At 36.1% G+C, this 19,889-nt stretch overlaps 1 protein-coding gene across 1 annotated transcript in view; it reads right to left on the reverse strand.

The window, feature by feature from the left end:
• Positions 1–723: 723 nt before the first annotated feature.
• The window catches only part of LOC133337442 (protein fuzzy homolog), a 28,404-nt gene continuing 9,238 nt past the window's right edge, over positions 724–19,889 (reverse strand). The window contains exons 3-4 of the mRNA XM_061545666.1: positions 8,752–9,239; positions 724–781 (exon numbers count right to left, since the gene is read on the reverse strand). Coding sequence (XP_061401650.1) covers positions 724–781; positions 8,752–9,239 — 546 coding nt within the window. The remainder of the gene's footprint in view (positions 782–8,751; positions 9,240–19,889) is intronic.

Here is a 19,889-nt window from a genome sequence, read left to right on the forward strand (position 1 = left end):
CTCGACAACACTTGTCCGACTATTCAGTTCTTAGGATGTTATTTTTTTACTTATATTAATATTAGATCGTTGTTACATTTTTAAAGAACACAAAATTGTACGAAACCTGAATTTGCTTGCAAATTAATCCGTTTTGAAAGATCTGTTAAAACCCCACAGATTATAATTCCACGCGTAACGCCTAAAGTCAAGCATTTCATGTCAGCATTGCGCGTCTTTATAATTGTCTGTCATCTTTATTAAAGTCTTTTTCGTTAAGTACTAAAGTTATAAAAAACAGTTATTAGAGCAGTATTTATATCTTTAATACGTATTATACATTTTAATATTTACATAACTGTAAGCGTTGTATAAGATATTAACATGTTTTGTATGTTGTTCTTTCTATATATATATATATATATATATATATATATTAATATATCGGGTTTTATTAACTGATAATTAGTCTTTGAAAATAAATAATAACAATAAATTAAGAATCAATACCATTAGATTTTCTTTGTAAAATTAAATTTAAAATACTATAAATGAAAATACAAACCTTTTTGATGCATGCACGTTGGCTACATCATAGCCAACTGCTCCCGTCCACATGGGTAAATAATATTAAAACTCAAAGTGTTAATGGTAAGTAATTTTATTTTATTGGAATTGGTGACGTATACACTTTAATTCAAGAATGGTTTGTATTCACGGTAGTAACATGTCATTCAGTGTGCATTACCAGCAAAAGCATTTTTCTGATAGTATTTTGGAAAACAAGTTCTTGCCAATATGCCTAAAAATTTAAAGATACATTAAATTATAATTAAATAAAAGCGAATATATATGTAATGGTGAGTAACTCTGTTTAAGATTGTTTAAATGTTGATTTTTTTAAGGAAATATTAAACTAGCAGTTATACGTATATTACATAGCATATTAGATCAGTGAAATGAATATTAATATTGCATCTGTATGCAACGGGTTGATGTGTTTATTTATTTTTTTAAAACTGTTTTTGTAAAAAAGTCAGCCTGTTGTTCAAAAATACAAAACAAGCTCTTGCCAATATGCCTAAAAATTTAAAGATACATTAAATTATAATTAAATAAAAACGAATATATGTAAGGGTGAGTAACCCTGTTTAAGACTGTTTAAATGTTGATTTTTTTAATAAATACTAAACTAGCAGTTATACGTATATTACATAGCATATTAAACAATTTTCGGGAATATTTATCATATATTAGATCAGTGAAATGAATATTAATATTGCATCTGTATGCAACGGGTTGTTGTGTTTATTTATTTTTTTAAAACTGTTTTTGTAAAAAAAGTCAGCCTGTTGTTCAAAAATATATATTATTATTAGTGGGGAAAGTATGGCATTGTCCACCAAGTGGCATGGAAGACAATAGAAGACATTTCGTCATTGATCCTCATCATACTTTCCCCACTAATAAATAGATTGACTATTTTGCAAAAACAAAATAAAAATTGTATCCCAAATAACCCGTGTTGGCGGGTGAACTGAACTTTTTTTAACATATAACTAAGACCCTCCCCCCCCCCCCTCTGCTTACGTCCCTGATACACATGTATCTGAGAAGAAAGTTTGTGATTCGTTCATTTCAATAAAGTATTTTTAATTCGTAGAAGATATAATGGTTTTTTTTTTATAGATATCGGCTCTATGACCTCAAGCGAAGAACGTTCAAAAACATTTGGATCCGCCAAATACAAATTCATGTAGCTCCTTTTAATGTCTGGCGGAATACTTTGGAAGAAGTCCGCATATAGATGCGATTATCCACTCAGTGCATCACTTTGATCTGACGTTCGGAGTCAAACCGGGAACGTAAAGTTAGTTCGTTTACCATCTGGTGCGTTCTAAGGTTGAGGAAATCGGTCAACCGCTCTGATATTCTGCTCACCGAGGAATTTAAATTGACATGACACCTCGTCGTGGATATCGCCTCCCCGTTAGATATTGTGACTATTGTCGGTGGCATCAGAAAACCAAGATTTTGTCGCAAGAGAGAGAATTTCTTTTTTATTGGTATGAACCTGAGAATTAGTGAAAACTTGGGAGTGGGCGGACTGGATCCAACGTGCGTTCCTCTCACTTATGAAGCAGACTATGGTGCCGTCTGTGAAACTTCTTGCAGCACTAGGAAGAGAAGCAGCCGCCGTGGGAATATTTATGGACCAGACAATGCTTGCAGTACTTGTACTTCTTCACGACTCTATGACGGTTGAGTATACTCATCGTCAGTATACCAGAGATGCAACGGCTGAAGGGTTCTGCACCGATGACAAGAAAAAGTCCATTATTGACTTTCGAAATGCATCGCAGAAGCCATGCGTTCGATGAAAGATTGTCATCGCTGACCGTAACTAGAGAATCGACTGTGACATTGGTATCCAAATATTGACATTTATTGCGTTTGGTAAATATTCAAAAGTTTTTCCTAGCGATTCAGAATGGACATGGAAGAAACATCGATTGGTGAAACCAGAATAGGAGTGCCAATAAGGAAATGCCCAGGCGTCAGAGCAAAAAAAATCAGTGGAATCTTGAGATATTGCGGATAACGGCGGGGAATCAAGACAGGCCTCTATACGGGCTAATAACGTGGAATATTCATCGAATCTAAACTTCCGGAAATGTTTTATGAATCTCTTTGCGCCTTCTTTCTACAGTCCACCAATGTGAGAAGCGGTGGTAGGGGCAAAGTGCCACGTCAGTCCTTGAATGGTATAGTGAGCAGCGAGCCCGTCAAGAGTTACCTGAATGTTGTACCATTGTCGGAGTATAAGTGCAAGGGACAAACTGTTCATGAAACAAAAAGGTTGTTTTCGAAAGAGCTAAAGTGGCGTCGCTCCTCAAAGAATATCACTAGCTCTAGGAAATCTTGAACGAATAACTGATGCAGAACCCGAATTGCCAAATAAGGAACTGAATTAACCCCGAATGTTACTGTTGGTAACGGATAATTTTGAAATTCCTGACATTTTCGAAAAAGGTGCCCTCCATTGGTGCACAAATGACACTTTGGATCAGATATTCTACTTTGGAATGCATTAGCTCTTTTAGATGTTTTGTGAAGCGTTGCCATAATGTTTTGAACGTTTAAATTACGGAGTAGAAGATTGTGATCAAAAACGGGATTTTTTATGAGTCAAAGAATATCTTTCTTTATAAATATTAAAAATATGAAGAGGTACCCCGAAAGGATTGAAAAAAATAATGAATGTTGGCAAACATTAATGTTGTTCCTGACTAAAACTGCAATGCCAGATTTGCAATAATTGTAGTTTTGTAGATAGCCTGGTATGTGCAGAAAATGTTGAGGAAAGGGAAAAGTGTTTTGATTAACCCTCCAATCGTTTGGAATATTTTTAAATATTTTTTATTAACAACGCTTATGTGTATTGTACTTGACCGAATGAGTGTGAGAACAGAAAATTATCACTGGAAATTTGTGATATATGACGGTATTTATGAATCAAGTCAAATTTGAGGGGGACACGTAATTAGCACATCTTGGATTTTTTAAATTAAATGTCGTTGGTATAAAAAAATATATACACAAAAAACTACGTCGTGTTAACAAATTAAGTCTGATGAATCATTTTCAGAAGAAAATGTTTAAAAAAATTCTATAAAATCTATTTAAATTGCCAACAATTCGTACTGCAAACCAAAAATTCAGCCTTTGTATTAAAAATAAAGAAGCGAATGGTCCAGAAATTACTAGAATAACTAGAGATCGACAATCATTTATAAATATAAACAAAAATTCGAAATAAAAACTGAAAAGTTTGAAATTCACTTGAAGGACACCTTTGACTTCGAAGAAGAAAATCAGTATATTTTTGCATTATGTGAGGAAATGTCCATTTTTAATGACATTTGATATATCAAATCAGTTGTTTGAGTAGAATAACAAAAAATTTTGTCGAAAAAATATCAGTCTAACTTTTCAATGGAAATTTATATCAAAACATATGGCAGTGCTTTTAAAAAACAAATATTTTCAAAGATTATGGACTTTTTTAAGGAATTAATAATGAAATAGAAGAAAATTTGACCGAGGAAATAAAAAAATACGACATTTTGTATAACTTGGAATCTTCTGAATAAATTGAATTTGGTTTGCACAACGTATAATATTCTGTCAGAAAATGAAAACAAATAACATTGACATTTTGTGCCGCTAACTCTTTCGTTTGGTTTTCACGCCGACGAAAAAGTATGCCGCTGACTCCTGACTCTCTGGTTGTGTTTAGACTCTAACTGGGATAGTGCGCCAATCGATGTCGATATAGTTAAGGGCCCCACACATCATAGGGCATGCATGAAAGCATTTGAAGAAGTATTGGTAATTTTGTGTCATTTTGAGAATGTATGTGTAAGAATTTCATGTAGTACGAAAATCAAAATAGTTTTGATTTTGAAAATGAACCCCTTTCAAACCGATGAATTTTGATAATTTTCAAAGTTCTCAGAAAAAAAATATTTCATATAAAAAGCGTATGTATGTTTTCAAATAAAATAAACACAATTTTAATTAAAATAGTAATTTTTGGGATACTAAAATGAATTTTTTTAATTTTGATTGAAGTGAGATTGATGGGTCTACTACACACGATTCAAGCACACACGTACACAGGGCAGTAGCAGTACGGCAATATAGTGTGTGGGTACCATTAAGAGGACGTATCAAATTGGATGTTATAACGCCTCCATGCATGAACTTCCGAATTCTGTAACTCTTTACAATGCTACCGACGAATATCGGAAAAAGCATAACGCCTCCATGCATGAACTTCCGAATTCTGTAACTCTTTACAATGCTACCGACGAATATCGGAAAAAGCAAAACATATGGTATGTTCCAGTACTTTTTTTAATAGTAAAGCTACTAAAAGGGAAAAATTTCAAAATCGCTCTCAGAGTACAAAATAATTTGAAACGTTTGGGAACGTATATCTTGTAAATATGCCAAAATTAGATGGCAATACTTCAAAATCAACATAACAGCCAATCAGAAGTTGGCATTCCTGTTTGCCATTTTTACTCTGACAAATTTTTCGAATAAAAAGTTTAAAAAGAGAACGCCACTTTGTTTTGTGTTCTCTTAAATTTAGTTCATCGTTTTACCAGTTTTGGGTGTTCAGGAACGGTTGAGTAAAATGTTTCAAAACTTGTAAAATCAGTAGATTCTTTTGGGTTCTGGAATGGAACTTTAGTCTTAGAAGTACTGGTCTGTTTCAGTACTTTTTTAATACTAAAGCTAGTAAAGGGGAAACATTTCAAAATAGCTCTCACAGTACAAAATAATTTGAAAAGTTCAGGAACGCAAATCTATTTAATGTGCCAAAATCAGAAGTAGGCATTACTGTTTACCATTTTTACTCGTCCAAAATTTCTCGAGTAAAAAGTTTACAAAGAGAACTCCATTTTGTATTTTGCTCTCTTAAATTTGATTTAATGTTTTACCAGTTTTTTGGGTTCAGGAACGGTTTTCGAGTAAAAAGTTTCAAAACTTGTAAAATTAATAAATTCTTTAAGGTTCTGGGACGGAACTTATGTATCCAATTAGAATTTTGTAGGTTTTGTGACAAGCTTCTCGTTTTTTAATGATCCTGACATTACAAATGCCATTTTTTGTAAAGGTAGCTAGCGTTAGAGTAAAAATTAGCTTTTGTGAGGATTGTCATCTACAATATTACGTATATTTGTAGCAAGTTCGTTTTAACCAAATTAAAATATTGAAAACTGTATATCGGGACCGAATAAATATTTGGTTATATCCGTAGTTCGCTATATGAATAAAGATTTGTTTGATAAATATGCCTTAAAACTTCGGGACCAGGAAAAGTTCGTTATAAGCGTACTCGACTGTATACATTAATTGATATTATAAAGGACAATTTGTTATCGTAATAAACAATTGTACATTCTTGTAGGTTCTGGAACAGAATATTCATTCATCTCGGCCAGCGGCTGCCAACCCAGTTATATATGTTTGTATTGTTTTTCTGTTTTGGGAGAAACATATCCCGGAATGCTTCCTCCGAATTCTTTTGGTCCGTGCCGGGATCGAACAAAACCCCGGACCGTGGTTCTGTTCGGTTTGCCAGAACATCATTCACCACACGTCAGTGTCGGTGAGATGTAATGGGTGCAGGGAGTGGGTGCACTTCCGGAATTGATCCGGATTGGCCCGGTTGTGAGATTACAGCGAAAGGGATTATGTTGCCTCGTGCTGCGACACCGCAATCTCCAGCGAGTCTACGTCGTCGTCTTCTTCGTCGGAGTACGGAACTCCACCGCAGTCTCCTCAACAGCAACCAAGTATGCAGCAGTAAATACCGCACGTTGTTGTTCCCACCCCTGACAGTGCATCGTTTCTGCAATTTAATTGCAACGGTCTTCGAGAAAAAATAGATGATATAGTAGACTTCATGAATCGGAAGAATATTTTGGTCGCGGCGGTGCGGGAAACCAAGCTTAATGAAAATTGTAGCCTACAGCGTTGTTATGGTTACAACGTTCTGAGGAAGGATCGCACCAGTCGATCTAACCCAGCAGATCCCAAGGTCAGGGAACTTACGTTGGAGGTCAGCAGATTAGTCGCGGAGCACAAGAAGAATAATGGTTGAAGCACCTGAAGAGTTGCCACATTGGTCCGGAGTAAGTAAACTGTGGGCAACGGTTACGTCGCTCTCGAACCCTGGTAAGAAGGATGACGACGAAACTGTGACTGATCCGAAGAGATGCGCAAGTTATTTTAACCGACGGTTTGTCGAGCATCCCGAGAGCGACAGCGCGAAGAGAAGAGTACTTCGTCGTATAACATATCTTCCAGCAGAAGAGGTATCACCACAGTTTACGATGGGTGATGTTGCATGTGTCATCCGTAACGCGAAGTCATCTAAAGCGTTGGGCCCTGACGGAATATCTATGTGTATACTAAAACAGCTGGACGAGCCAGGAGTCGAGTACTTGACCAACGTCCCCAATTTGTCGATAGCCACCCACGTCGTCCCCGAAGCCTGGACAATGGGCAGGGTGGTCCCGCTACTGAAGCCGGGCAAGGATGCCAGCAAAGGTGAATCTTACAGGCCGATTTCACTTTTGTCGCCAGTAGCGAAGACCCTAGAAACTTTACTCCTCCCCAGCATTAGAGAAAGCTATCCAGATCATCAACATGGAATACGTAAGCAACACAGTACAACAACAGCGTTGCCATTTCCACACATATAAGTAGAGGACTTAACCAGAACCGGCCGTGCGATAGAACAGTGTTGGTAGCGCTTGACCTATCAAAAGCCTTTGATACTGTCAACCATGTCATGCTATTTGAGGATAATCAATCCAGTTTGAAATGTTGGATAATCAACTATATGTGGGGACGCCAGTCGCACGTGAAGTTTCGGAACAAGAAGTCCAAACCTCGTAGAGTTAAACAGGGAGTTCCCCAGGGTGAAGTGATTTCTGCGGAACTATTTAACCTCTACCTTTCCGGTATTCCACGCCCTCCGGACGGCATAGAAATCGTTACATATGCAGATGATTGTACGATCATGGCGTCGGGTCACATTGTTGAGGATGTATGTGTGAGGTTGAACGCCTATCTCGTCGAATTAGCAGCTTTCTTCAAAGCGAGGAATATGAAAATATCCGCCTCGAAGTCGTCAAACACACTATTCAACACATGGACTGCGGAGATGAGAATGCCGTTGAATGTGCAGGTCGAGCGGCATAAAATTCCGACCATCAACTACCCCAAAATACTCGGGATCACATTCGACAGTATGTTTTAATCGTCCGCGCAAACCACAGCTATCTGCGATAAGTTGAAAAGCAGGAACTAGGTCCTCAAGTAGCTTGCCGACAGCACTTGGGGCACAGATAAATAAACCTTGTTGACCTCTTACAAAGCGATAGGTCGGTCTGTGGCAAGCGATGCGATTCCAGTGTGTTCGCGAACTCTAGTGATACGCAATGGAGAAGTATTCAGACCTGTCAGAACGCCGCTCTGAAGACTGCGAGAAGGCACCCTCATGACACCAGTGGACCATCTTCATGAGGAGATGAAGATCCTTCCCTTAGTCAGCATAGCAACGAGCAGGTCTGAATGGCAATCATACTGATGCAGTAGCTGCAGCGCTGAACGGATACAGAGTGAATGCCGTCCTCGGAGCTCATCCCACTCCCATAGGACAGGAAAAATATACAATTCATATAAACTGCTACAACAACAACGAATTCATAACCTTCTCCCCAAAGCTGCTTATGTTGGTTTCTTGTATAGAGGAATAAGTTTAGGTAATGTAGTATGCTTATTTCAATTTTGGCTTTCTATTAGTCGTTATATAGACCTCGTTACAAACTTAATTTTTATTTTTTATAGAAGTGTGGAAGTAAATAGATCTCTCATATTTGCAGGCTTTACCCTTTAGTTAGTTATTCGGGGAAAATAGAAAAATGCTAAAATTACAAAGTAGAAAAATGCATTTTTGATATCATTAGTACGTACATAACAAAGGAAAAGTCCAAATTATTGCTCAGCCTTCTAAATCGAAGTAAAATATCGTATCTGTTTGGATTAGTATTAAAATTATATAATGTTGACAGTCAGTTGATATTTCTTTACGTATACATATACATTTCAGTGGCTTCATAAGCTATGATAAATATAAAAGACTATAGGAAATCTTGCTGGTAGTAGTACTGAAAAAATGATACTTACTTCATGGTATGCGTCGGAACAGATGAAATAAACAATATACCTATTATATTATCTTCTTCGTCAGTTTCTGTGTAATATTTGTGGCTATCAGAACAATAATATTGATCAAGCAAATTGTTTTGTGAATAATTATTCTTCAAAAGCTCGATATTTGTGAATGTTTGACCAAACAATGTTTTCAGCAACTCAATACTTTGAAAATCTCCCATAAACCGTTTATTCGATGTTCTATGATGAATATTCGATGAAAATACGCATTTCTTAGTTCTGCAGTTGGCTATTATAATAGCGATTATACTGGAGTCAAGCTCAATGCATTCGGATAAACCAGATGGAATGTACCTTTCTAGTTTTTGTAGCATCGCTAATTCACTTCTGAAGACATTATCTGCCAATTCCACAAGGCTTTTTAAAGGTGGTTCTGTTCCACAAATAACTGCCAAAACGATGTTGGATGAAACTGGAATAGTAATGAAACGGTACGCCATCTAAAAATAGAAGACAAAACAACACAGATGAATATTTCCATAGCAAGGAAATTTCGAAACTTAAATGGAAAGTGGTTAATAGAAATGAGACGCTTTCTTCCAGGTTTCGAGAGAGACTTAACCGTTGCTCACTATTTACATTATGGCAATGTTGCATTGCCTCAGGTGGTCTAGCCACATATTCCTTTTGTGCTCGCATACTAGTCTGTTGACTTGGGTCTTTAGTCATCGACGACGGAGCTCATCACGCTGATGAGCCAATAACGCTGCCTCTGCTGGGAAGTTTGGCCTTACATCGGGTATTCGATCAGCAGGTATGAAGCGAGCGGCAGCAATAGCGATGATTTTACGGAAATTTCTCTCAGCTACCTGAGGATCTGAAACCAGGCCAATTAGTTTTCCCATGGTTCAGAAAATTTCGGCTTTCAGAGGTTATGAAGGTAGTCTGAACCGAGTGCCACAATTGTGATGTTCTCTTATCATCGTGGAAAATTTTAAACTATCAATTTTCTCTGTAACCCTCTGGCCATTACCTAGGATGAAATGCCACAACTCATGGTGTGCTTTGGAATCCCCTAGTACCAGGCGGTTATTACATTCTAAAAGCGGACTTATATCTGGTAAGTAACGCGATTTATAAAAACATTTAGCACCTCTACCTTGGCAGTTCCACACTTGACTGCTACATTTAATGTATGAGTCACTACAGTTTAACTCAAGAGATAGATCTGTACTGGACAGAATGGTGTAATAAGAATACAAGTTCTTCACTTTCGCTTCTGGTATGATCTTTCCGCACAACGTTGTAACCATCGCAACAGTGTAAGCTGCAGTTCAAGATCAGTTTAGTTTCCTGGTTCGCACCGATGATTATTCTCCTTCGACTCATACACAACTGTAAGAACGATGCATTCTCTAGGCGCGGCACACGAAATACATTTGTTGAGGTGGCAGCCTCTAGTCAATCCGGTACATAGAACCAGCCGCCGTAGGATTATCGCGATTGACACTCTCATCTCAGTGGGATGGTATATAATGTGGCTAAAATTATTTGCTGGTCGGCAGCACATGGAACGCCAACAAGGTTTACAAAATCGATTTGGCTGGTGTAAATAGCATTCATATTCGGAGACCATCCACTGCATCCGGTGAGATTAGGCTATTCCATATGACACGTTTCACCTACTAATCTACTAATTCTCTATGGAAGCAACCCATACAGGTTGCAACTTTCTTGAAATCGTGTCCTGGCGACGAACGCCGATCTCGCAATTTAGTGGCTCAAATAATGCGGCTATCCTCATCTAATCCTAATTCCGTTCATCCTTTACAACAGGATGCGGCGAACGATTAAAATACGCTCTTTCTTACGAATGCTCATGAGGAGAATTCAATTGTTTTCAATTTATCGCGACGTTACAATTTATGAACATGCATTTGAAATCTCTCGCGAATGTTCGTATTGTTCGAAAAATTCAAGAACGCTAAAATTTCACTGCACGCGTCGGCGAAAAACCCCAAAAAATGTTCGCGAGCTCTGTTAAAAACAACAAACAAAACTATCATAAAAACACACAGCGAATAAATGTGTGTGTAACAGAAAGTGTTAAGCATGTGTGGAATAACTAATAAGTTCCTGTTTTGAGCATTAGTTTGTCTCCGCGTTATTATTTGAGAACAACGAACAAATATGGGTCTCACTTAATACGATGCACTACCCAGCGGATTTTTTGCACGTAAATCTTCCAACTGAATCAACTTACAATGTAAGTTCGACACATCCGAAGTCTGTATACAATGACAGAGCGTTGGTGTAGGCCGCCATACGAGTCCGAAATCGATGTAAATGAAGTGATTAATCCAAAATCTGTGAGTATGAGTAGTGCTAGTCTGGAAAAGACTTCAAAACCTACTCACGGAAATCGGGAATCATCAGTTCAAACATCTAATGCGTCTTTCGTAGTGAAAAATGGTATTTGTATCTAGATTTGCACCAGATACCTGGGCTGAGAATATAAATTATTACATAAAATCAAAAATCGATGGAAATTTCTTTCTACGTTTCATCGACTAATTTCGAGAAAATTTTGGCCTGCTAATGCATTTGTTAAGGAGTTTCTGGAAAGATCTGAAAATTTAGTTCATTTGGATCAGAGGGCTGAAATGTCGCCAAAAAAATAAATATGTTTCTCAATGTTTGCTATCAGAATGTAAGAAGTTTAAACACAAAACTAACTCGATTATTCTCTGATAGCCTTGGTTTTAATTATGTTGTTATAGTATTTTCTAAAACTTAGTTAAAATCATCCGTGCTAAATAGTGAAATTTTGTGTTCTAAATATCAAAAATTTAGAAAAGATAGTGTTTAAGCAAGAATCGCTATTTAAAATAGTTACCCTTTGATTTGAAAGGCCATAGCCGTTTAAATCTGTTCATTCCTTTTTATTGCATCCTTGTAATAGTATGAGACTGACAGATTTCAACAGTCTTTTGTTTACATTTTGAGTTTGCGCCACCTTTTTTCTCTTTTATTTTTATTTCTCTTTTATTTATTGCTCACGAGTACGTATTGAGCCTACTGACTCTATTGGGAGAATCCACAATTGCACTGTACCTGCCAATCACCCGAGTCCCTATAGTGCGGACTTAACTTTTGGTCCTTCGAGCCGGATTTTCCAGCTGGCATCAGAATTATATACAGTCCACCTATATATATTTATCTTGGTACGTATAGTGTAAGTGAGCAATTACTATAAAAAATAGTGTTTCGTTTGTTTGTGTGGCCGTCATCACAACGCGTCGCGGATTCCCTTTTTGACAATCGATCAAAGTTCATTTACGGGAGTACCTAACAACAAATAATAGTTTTTTTCTTGTTTTCCTTTTCGACAATTTTTCTCTAAATTCGTAGAGAAAATATCGTTTACATTCCATAATTTGTTGTTGTAAAATTAGTCCAAGAACTCTTTTTCTATCGCCTTACATCTCGATCATATTGTTTTGAATATTTTCGACAGGGTGTATATGTAACATATTGTTATTTCATTTTTTTGATTTTTAATATTTATTTGCTAATTGTAATGAATTTTTTGCTGATAGTATTACGCTACAATCGGTAGTTTGGTTGTTTATATCAACTTTTTGTACGCTACAATTGTTTGATCGTCAGCTACGATTCATTCGTTTTTGTTGATTTTCATAAACGTTATTACAGATTTTTGTATAATTTCACCTTTTACTTAAGATTCGCTGATAGCTAGATACTGTTATTGAAATTCATAATTTCTAATTCGCTTTTTGTTTTTAAAACATTTTGAAATATTTTTTGAATAATTATATAACAGTTATAAAGTTTTAATTTTTTCGTTCACATTTCAGTTGATTTCGACATTTCTTTTGTCTTTTATTTCCCACTGACTTTTCTTGAACCTAGAACTATTTAATATTGTTGACTAAATTTATAAAATGGCTTCCACCCCTTGAACTTATTCACTCGTGCTTCCAACTCAATGGTGAGATTCGCTGCACACTTCGGTGCATTGAAGGAAGACGAATTAGATATTTATGATCTTGAGGTTAGGAGTGAGGAAATTAAAAAAATTGTGGAAATCGGTTGAGGAAGATCTCGATTCACTACATAGCAAGTATGAGGTTTCTTCAAAAGAAAATATGCATTGTTCATCAATTATAAATATAATGTTGTCTAAATTTCGGATTTCAAATAAATTATCAGTAACGGAGCATTCCGATAATATTCTTCCGGGAACTCTCGCAGTTGATGCCACCGTTAAAAACGTGAGCTCGTTGTCCCACTCTTCTCGTGATGTGGGAACACAGGTATCTAGCTTCACAATTTTGAATATTGGGAATGCTAGAATAGGTCAAAGTTTTGCTGTTTATTCTCCTAATGTTGATAACATTCATAGACTCATGGTTCTTCCTTGTAATATTGATATTTTCAGTGGAAATATTCTAGATTGGCCCACTTTTAGAGATTTGTTTAGTGCGGTTTATATTAATAACCAATGATTGACCGACATTAAACGTATATGTCATCTGGTGAGTAAAAGTTGTGGTGAGGCTCAAGAAATCGTCTCGAAATTTCCTCTAACTCATCGAAGATTTGAACCTGCGTGGAATGCATTGAATTCCACATACGATAATTCACGTCATTTGAAAACGTTGTTTGGTCTTTCTGTGCTGGATCAGGAAAGTAGTTCGGGACTTAAGTCTATTCAACGCGGAATTAATAGTTGTCTTTCTGCATTGGCAATTTATGATATAACTATGGATAATTGGGATCCGATTGTTATATTTCTATGTTTGCAAAAATTGCCCAAATTGACACACGCTTAATGGGAGCAAAGTGTTAAATCCAAATCGTCTCTTTCATATTGGAAAGAGTTATATGCATTCTTGACAGAGTGAATTCGTACTCTTCTGTGTTTGCATGAAATGAGAAATATTAACACTGTGTCAAACTCAAATAATAGAAAGAGTTCCGTATCTCGTAAATGTCTAGCTACCAATCTTCGTTTGCCGCCTGATTTATGTTGCATTCTTTGTCCAGAGCAATACAGTCTACATTATTGCTATCGGTTTGTAAATTGTACACCTTTCGATAGATTTAAATTGGTCAAAAAGCATCGTATATGTGTAAATTGTCTTCTTAGGTGACACGAAGTCAAAAATTGTAATAGTCGTACTTGTCGAAAGTGCAATTAGAGACATCACACTCTCTTGCACAGAGATATCTTTATTTTGTGCAATCCGAGCCAGATGGTGACTCCTATAAATTCTAATTTATCGACTTCGGCTCCAACTTTTCGACCACGACATTTAAGTGTTAATAATAATCGTTCGTCCTCTTCCACTGTTATGTTATTTGTCTACTCCGCATCTGCCATTCGACAGACATTTAACGCTGCACAGAACAAAGCAGTTCTATTGGAAACAGTCATGATTAATATTGTTAACCATATTGCTTGTTTTCCTGCTCGAGCGGTAATAGATCCGGCTTCTGAGTCGTGTTTAATTTCCGAACGACTTCAGAAGAAATTGAACCTACCGGTCAAATCCACAATCTCGCGGAGTAAATGGTACTGTCGCTATTACATGTCGAAAAATGTGTTCGTTGAAACTTAGCAGTCGTTCTAATAGGTCTCACAGTTTGGAAACGTCAGCCTTAGTAGTAGATTCCATATCGGGAAATCTTCCAACCTGTTCTGTTGCTTCGGACCTTAAATCGGATTTGTCAAATATAGTTTTGGCGGATCTTCAATTTTTTGAATCTCGTCAATAGATATTTTGATAGAAGCAGACTTGTATCCAAAAATTATACAAAATCCGCTTTCGGCTCTATTTTGGATCGCTGCTCGCTCAAAATACGAAATTCGGCTGGATAATTGCTGGTCCTATAAAATAATTGTTTTCGTAAATCGTACGAAGTCGTTGTAAGGCGGCCCTCAACAAACATAACACAATTTGGCTCACATATCGCGGGGTCCGTAATGGTCCTTTCGTTTCGCGGGATCCCTAATGGCTCTTTCGTTTCGCGGGGTCCTTCGTACTACAGGTCCTTTCTGGTCTCACACAACCGCGCGGTCCCTAATGGCTCATTCGTACAGCAGGTCATTAGCATGTAAGCTTATTTTTGAAAAAATTAAAAAAAAATTGAAAAGGTTTGCTCACATGCAATCTGCCGTTATTTATAATTTCTCATATATGTTAAAAATATAGATGTATCAAGGGAGGCGGCAAATGTTTAAGCAAGAATCGCTATTTAAAATAATTAAATAGTTTGGCTTTGATTTGAAAGGCCATAGCCGTTGAAATCTGTTCACTCCTTTTTATTGTATCCTTGTAATAGTATGAGACTGACACATTTCAACGGACTTTTGTTTACATATTGAGTTTGCGCCACCTTTACGCAGCTTTGTGTCAAACATTCTTATTATTACTTAATCTTTCGTTGTTACTGATTGGCTACACTCACATACATACCACCGTACATATCGTTGTACATTAAGGTAATATCGTTACCAATCAATAAATATCGGCATTGGTCGAAACCCTCTTACTATTGTGTTTTATTTTATTTCTCTTTTATTTATTGCTAACGAGTACGTATTAGGCGTACTGACTTTATTGGGAGAATCCACAATTGCACTGTACCTGCCAATCACCCAAGTCCCTATAGTGGGGGCTTAACAGATAGAGTTGTTAAAAAAAGGTGGTGGCGTCATTATTGCAGTTGATGCCAAATATTCCATTAATTTAATTGAATTAAACTGTTTTGATATCGAAAAAAAATATCCATTGAATTAGATAATTTTAAATTATCTGTGACTTGCTCATGCATTCCTCCCTTATCGCAACTGGATTTTTATAATCAGCATGTGTTAGCAATAAATTCAATCACTAACAAAATGAATGACTCTGACAGAATATTAGTTCTTGGCGATTTTAATCTGACGTCCGTAAAGTGGCTTTCATTGCCAGATTTTGAGGCTCTAACACCCTTGACATCTGATGCAAATGTAAATCTATATACTTTTGAATTTGTAAATCGATTTAGCGACATAAATAAATAGCATATCAAATTGTTAGGATCGAATTATAGATCTAGCATTTGTGAATATGAATTATAATTAGAATACCTCCAGTATCTCGGTACTCGGGAGTACCTCCTCTATAGATTATGCTAAATATGGTGTTGCAAAGTCTAAATATACGACAGAGTCCCGAAAATTTTACAATCTTTATTTAAACATGATTAAACATAATTTCAAATCCAATCCTAAATCTTTTTATGACTTTGTTAATATAAAAAGAAAAGCTATGTCAATAATCAGACATTTGAGAAAAACTCTGAAATTTCAGAGTGCTTTGCAAATTTTTTCGCTACAACATATTCATATTCACCCTGTCCAAATAAAGACACATATAGTTATAAATTATCGACGATAGATCAAATATCTATGCCTTTTTACTAAGTCAATATGTTTCAAAAATCTACGTAATTTAAGGTCAATTAAAAGTCCAGGTCCGGATGGCATTCCTAGCATAATTCTAAAGTACTCTTCAGATACATTAGCTATCCCTTTAACTCTATTGTTTAATTATTCCCTGAAATATAGTAATTTTCCTAACTTCTGGAAGAAATCTTATATAGTTCCTTTACGCAAATCTGGTAGCTTAACTAATGTCTCGAATTATAGAGGAATTGCTAAATTAAGTGCAATTCCAAAATTATTCGAAAAATTGATTACTGATGTAATTTCTCATAAAGTCCTCCAATCTTAAGTCCATGTCAACATGGTTTTCGTTGTGGCCACTCAACCAGTACCAATCTTATTCAATTTTCCTCAACCGTCATAAAAGGTTTTATTCAGCGTAAAGCTTTTGACAGGGTTAACCATGAACTTTTAATATATTAATTAAATCAAATTGGCTTCAGTACAAATTTAGTTAAATGAATATCATCTTATTTGCGAAATAGATCACTTGTAGTTTTGTTTGATGATTGTCTCTCCAAATCCATTAATGTTCCTTCCGGTGTTCCCCAAGCAATTCATTTAGGCCCACACCTCTTTCTTCTATTTATAAATGATCCATTCCAAGTTGTTAATGTATGCAGATGATGTCAAGTTGTTTATCACCCATAACTCTATGAAGATAGGTAATTTACTTCAAAATGATTTAAATAGCCTTTTTCAATGGAGCGAATTAAACTGTATGAATTTAAACCTAATCAAATGTAAGCATATGTGTTTTTCCTAATCTCCTACTCTAACAAGGCAATACAATATTAATGGTGGGCCTGGGACCAGTATTTTGCGGCATTACAAATTCCTGGGGCCACACAAAGCTATAATACCCTGACGATATAGTTGTGCATGGGATCAAAATATAACAACGTTACCTAAATTTCAACGAGGCGTACAAAAATATTCAACTTCCCCACTATGGCAAAATGTTTTGTCCGGCCGTATTACCCAAATACTGGCAACGCTATGCCTGAGTAGCACGCGTTTTTTTGTTTGGCTGATCATTTTGCTTTAAATTAATTTTCTTTTATTAAAAAAGGATCAATGATAGACTAAAACCGAAAGAATAGCACTTTGGAGATACGAGTTACACGGAAATTTATGGTTAACAATAAATAGACTGTTTTTATTGTGCTAAAACGAACATTATTATTTGGTTGCGGCTTGTGTGCTTGTTTTTATTGTTTGCTGCAATTATTGTGATAATATAACATTAAAATAATTCCGTCATCTAAATGCTCTGTTTGTTCCGCTAACATTTGCAAATCCAAGGGAAGTTTAAGATGCCGCTGCTGTGAATCGTGGGTCCACTCAATATACTCTGGAGTGTCTAATGACCAATTGGCGGTCCTAATTGCTAACCCTTCTCTGTCATTTGTTTGCTCGGCTTGTGAGGGCAATCCCTCTGCTGTTTCCGATGATGCTAATTTGCGTAGTGATGTTTGCCGTTTGAATGATAAGATTGACAATTTTCTTCGTCAAAATGTTGAGGATCGCAGTGAGATTTAGAAAGCCCTGGATGCAATTGTGGGAATGAAAAATGATATGGATACGTTTTTTAGAAATGTTGAATCTCAGGTAACTGAATGCCGCAGGGTAATTAAAAATGTTGAGATGTCCACGGAGGAAAAATTACGCCAACTGCAGATGGACAACATTGCCCTATACAGAATAATAAATAGGTCGGTAATTGTCATCAGTGACCTGCCTGAAGGACTTGACAATTTTATTGAGCCGATTATTGAGCTGGGTTCCTTCTATGACATTCCTATTATTCGTCATGACATCAAACACGCCACCTATATAAATCGTAAAAAATCTGTTTTGGTGAAATTCAATGACGTTTTTATTCGTGATGAGATAATGAGAAGATATTTTAAACATCTTAAAACGAAAACACCCATAGTATCCAGCCTTGTGAAATCTGGAATTCCTTCAAATGTCTCCATTGATACACGGATTCATCTTAATGACCACTTTCCGCCCGCTTACCAATGGCCGGCTACCTAAATGCTACCCGTAGGAAACTCCTGAAAGAGCGGAAAATTGTGAAATTTAGAATTTCCAAAGCTGACAATGTGATCTTACAATGCCGGATGGACGAAGAATTGCCAATGATGCTGCTGGCTGTGAGGCTTTGCTCAATGATTCTAGTTCTTCCCAAAATGCATAAGTAGTCCCTTGTATATAAACTGTATTATAACATTAATTTATATATGTCTGTCCGAAAATTATCAAATTTCTTCTGTTATATATATATATATATATATGTAAATTGTAATATGTCTGTCCGACTTCAATTATTCCTTAGTATACAAACGGTACTATAACATTCATTTTTATATATGTCTGTCTGACAATTATTAATTTTCTTCCGCCATTCTCTCTCTCTATATATATGTATTCCTTTAAAAATTGTAATATGTCTTTTCGACTTTAAATATCTTATTCCTTTCTGTATGTATACATATATATATACATGATATGAGTTTTCAGCTTATTTTCTTGTATTTCTCTTATCTCCCATTTCTATCTACAATCAATCAACATAATAATCATATAAATTTACACTTTTTGCCTTATTTATCCCGCCGTTTCTGATCAGCCAACACATGTTTAGATATAATCAAAGAATTTATGAATTGTAAAAGGAAATGTTTTAATATATATACATGCATCTCTCTCTTCGTTTTGTTCCCCTCCTTCATGTTCGTCTTATTCATTTTTGATATCTTCTGATTACAATATTGGTCAAATAATTGGCAATAGTGATTATTTCAAAGCTTACGTTCTTACGGTTTCTGAAATTGGCTGCGAATCTATTTTTCTAGAGATGTGTTTTGGTGATGTTCGGTTTTTATTTGGCACAGTCTATCTTCCAAGGGGTGACTTGGCCGTCTTTGAAACAAACCACAATGAAATTCTTTCCAGGTATGCTAATATTATAATTTGTGGTGATTTTAATTGTAACCTTTTTAATACCAACAAGGCTACCCTGGTTCGATCAATGTGCACAAGACTCAATATGACTATCGGTCATAATTGTAGACCGACTCATTTTGATTTAGGCTCGCGAACAACATCTTTAATTGATTTTTGGCTTGTTAGCGACATCGATATTTTTAGTTTCTCTGATCAGGTTCAAAGTCCTTCAATATCTGACCATGCCTGTGTCAAGTTCCCTGTACATTGTAAAACTGAGTATATTGAATATCATGACTTTCTAAATATTGACTGGAGTGGATAGAATGAGTTTTTGTCATACTTTGATCAGGATTCTATTCTATATGCTCTTGATGTCGAAGCCAAAAGCACTTTGCTTGATTCCCTTTTAAATAACCTATTTACTTTTGTTCCTCTTGTCCGCAAAAAACTTTCGTATTTGAATGACCCTTGGATGTATTCGAGAAGATTTGTTTTTTATCGTTCGCTTCGAGACCTTTCTTTTTCTGCCTATCTTTCGGATCAGTGTACCGAAAAATGGAAAACATTTTGTAGGCTTCGAAACAAGGCCAACTACTCTAAAACATTTTCTCGTTTGGATTCTGCTGGACTGTGGAAAGTCTTAAATGCCTCTGGTTGTACTAGAGGTCAGGATGTT

This window comes from Musca vetustissima, unplaced genomic scaffold, assembly GCF_032173495.1.
Source record: "Musca vetustissima isolate MV318-11 ecotype Yass unplaced genomic scaffold, APGP_CSIRO_Mvet_v1 utg4837, whole genome shotgun sequence".
NCBI classification, from domain to species: Eukaryota; Metazoa; Arthropoda; class Insecta; order Diptera; family Muscidae; genus Musca; species Musca vetustissima.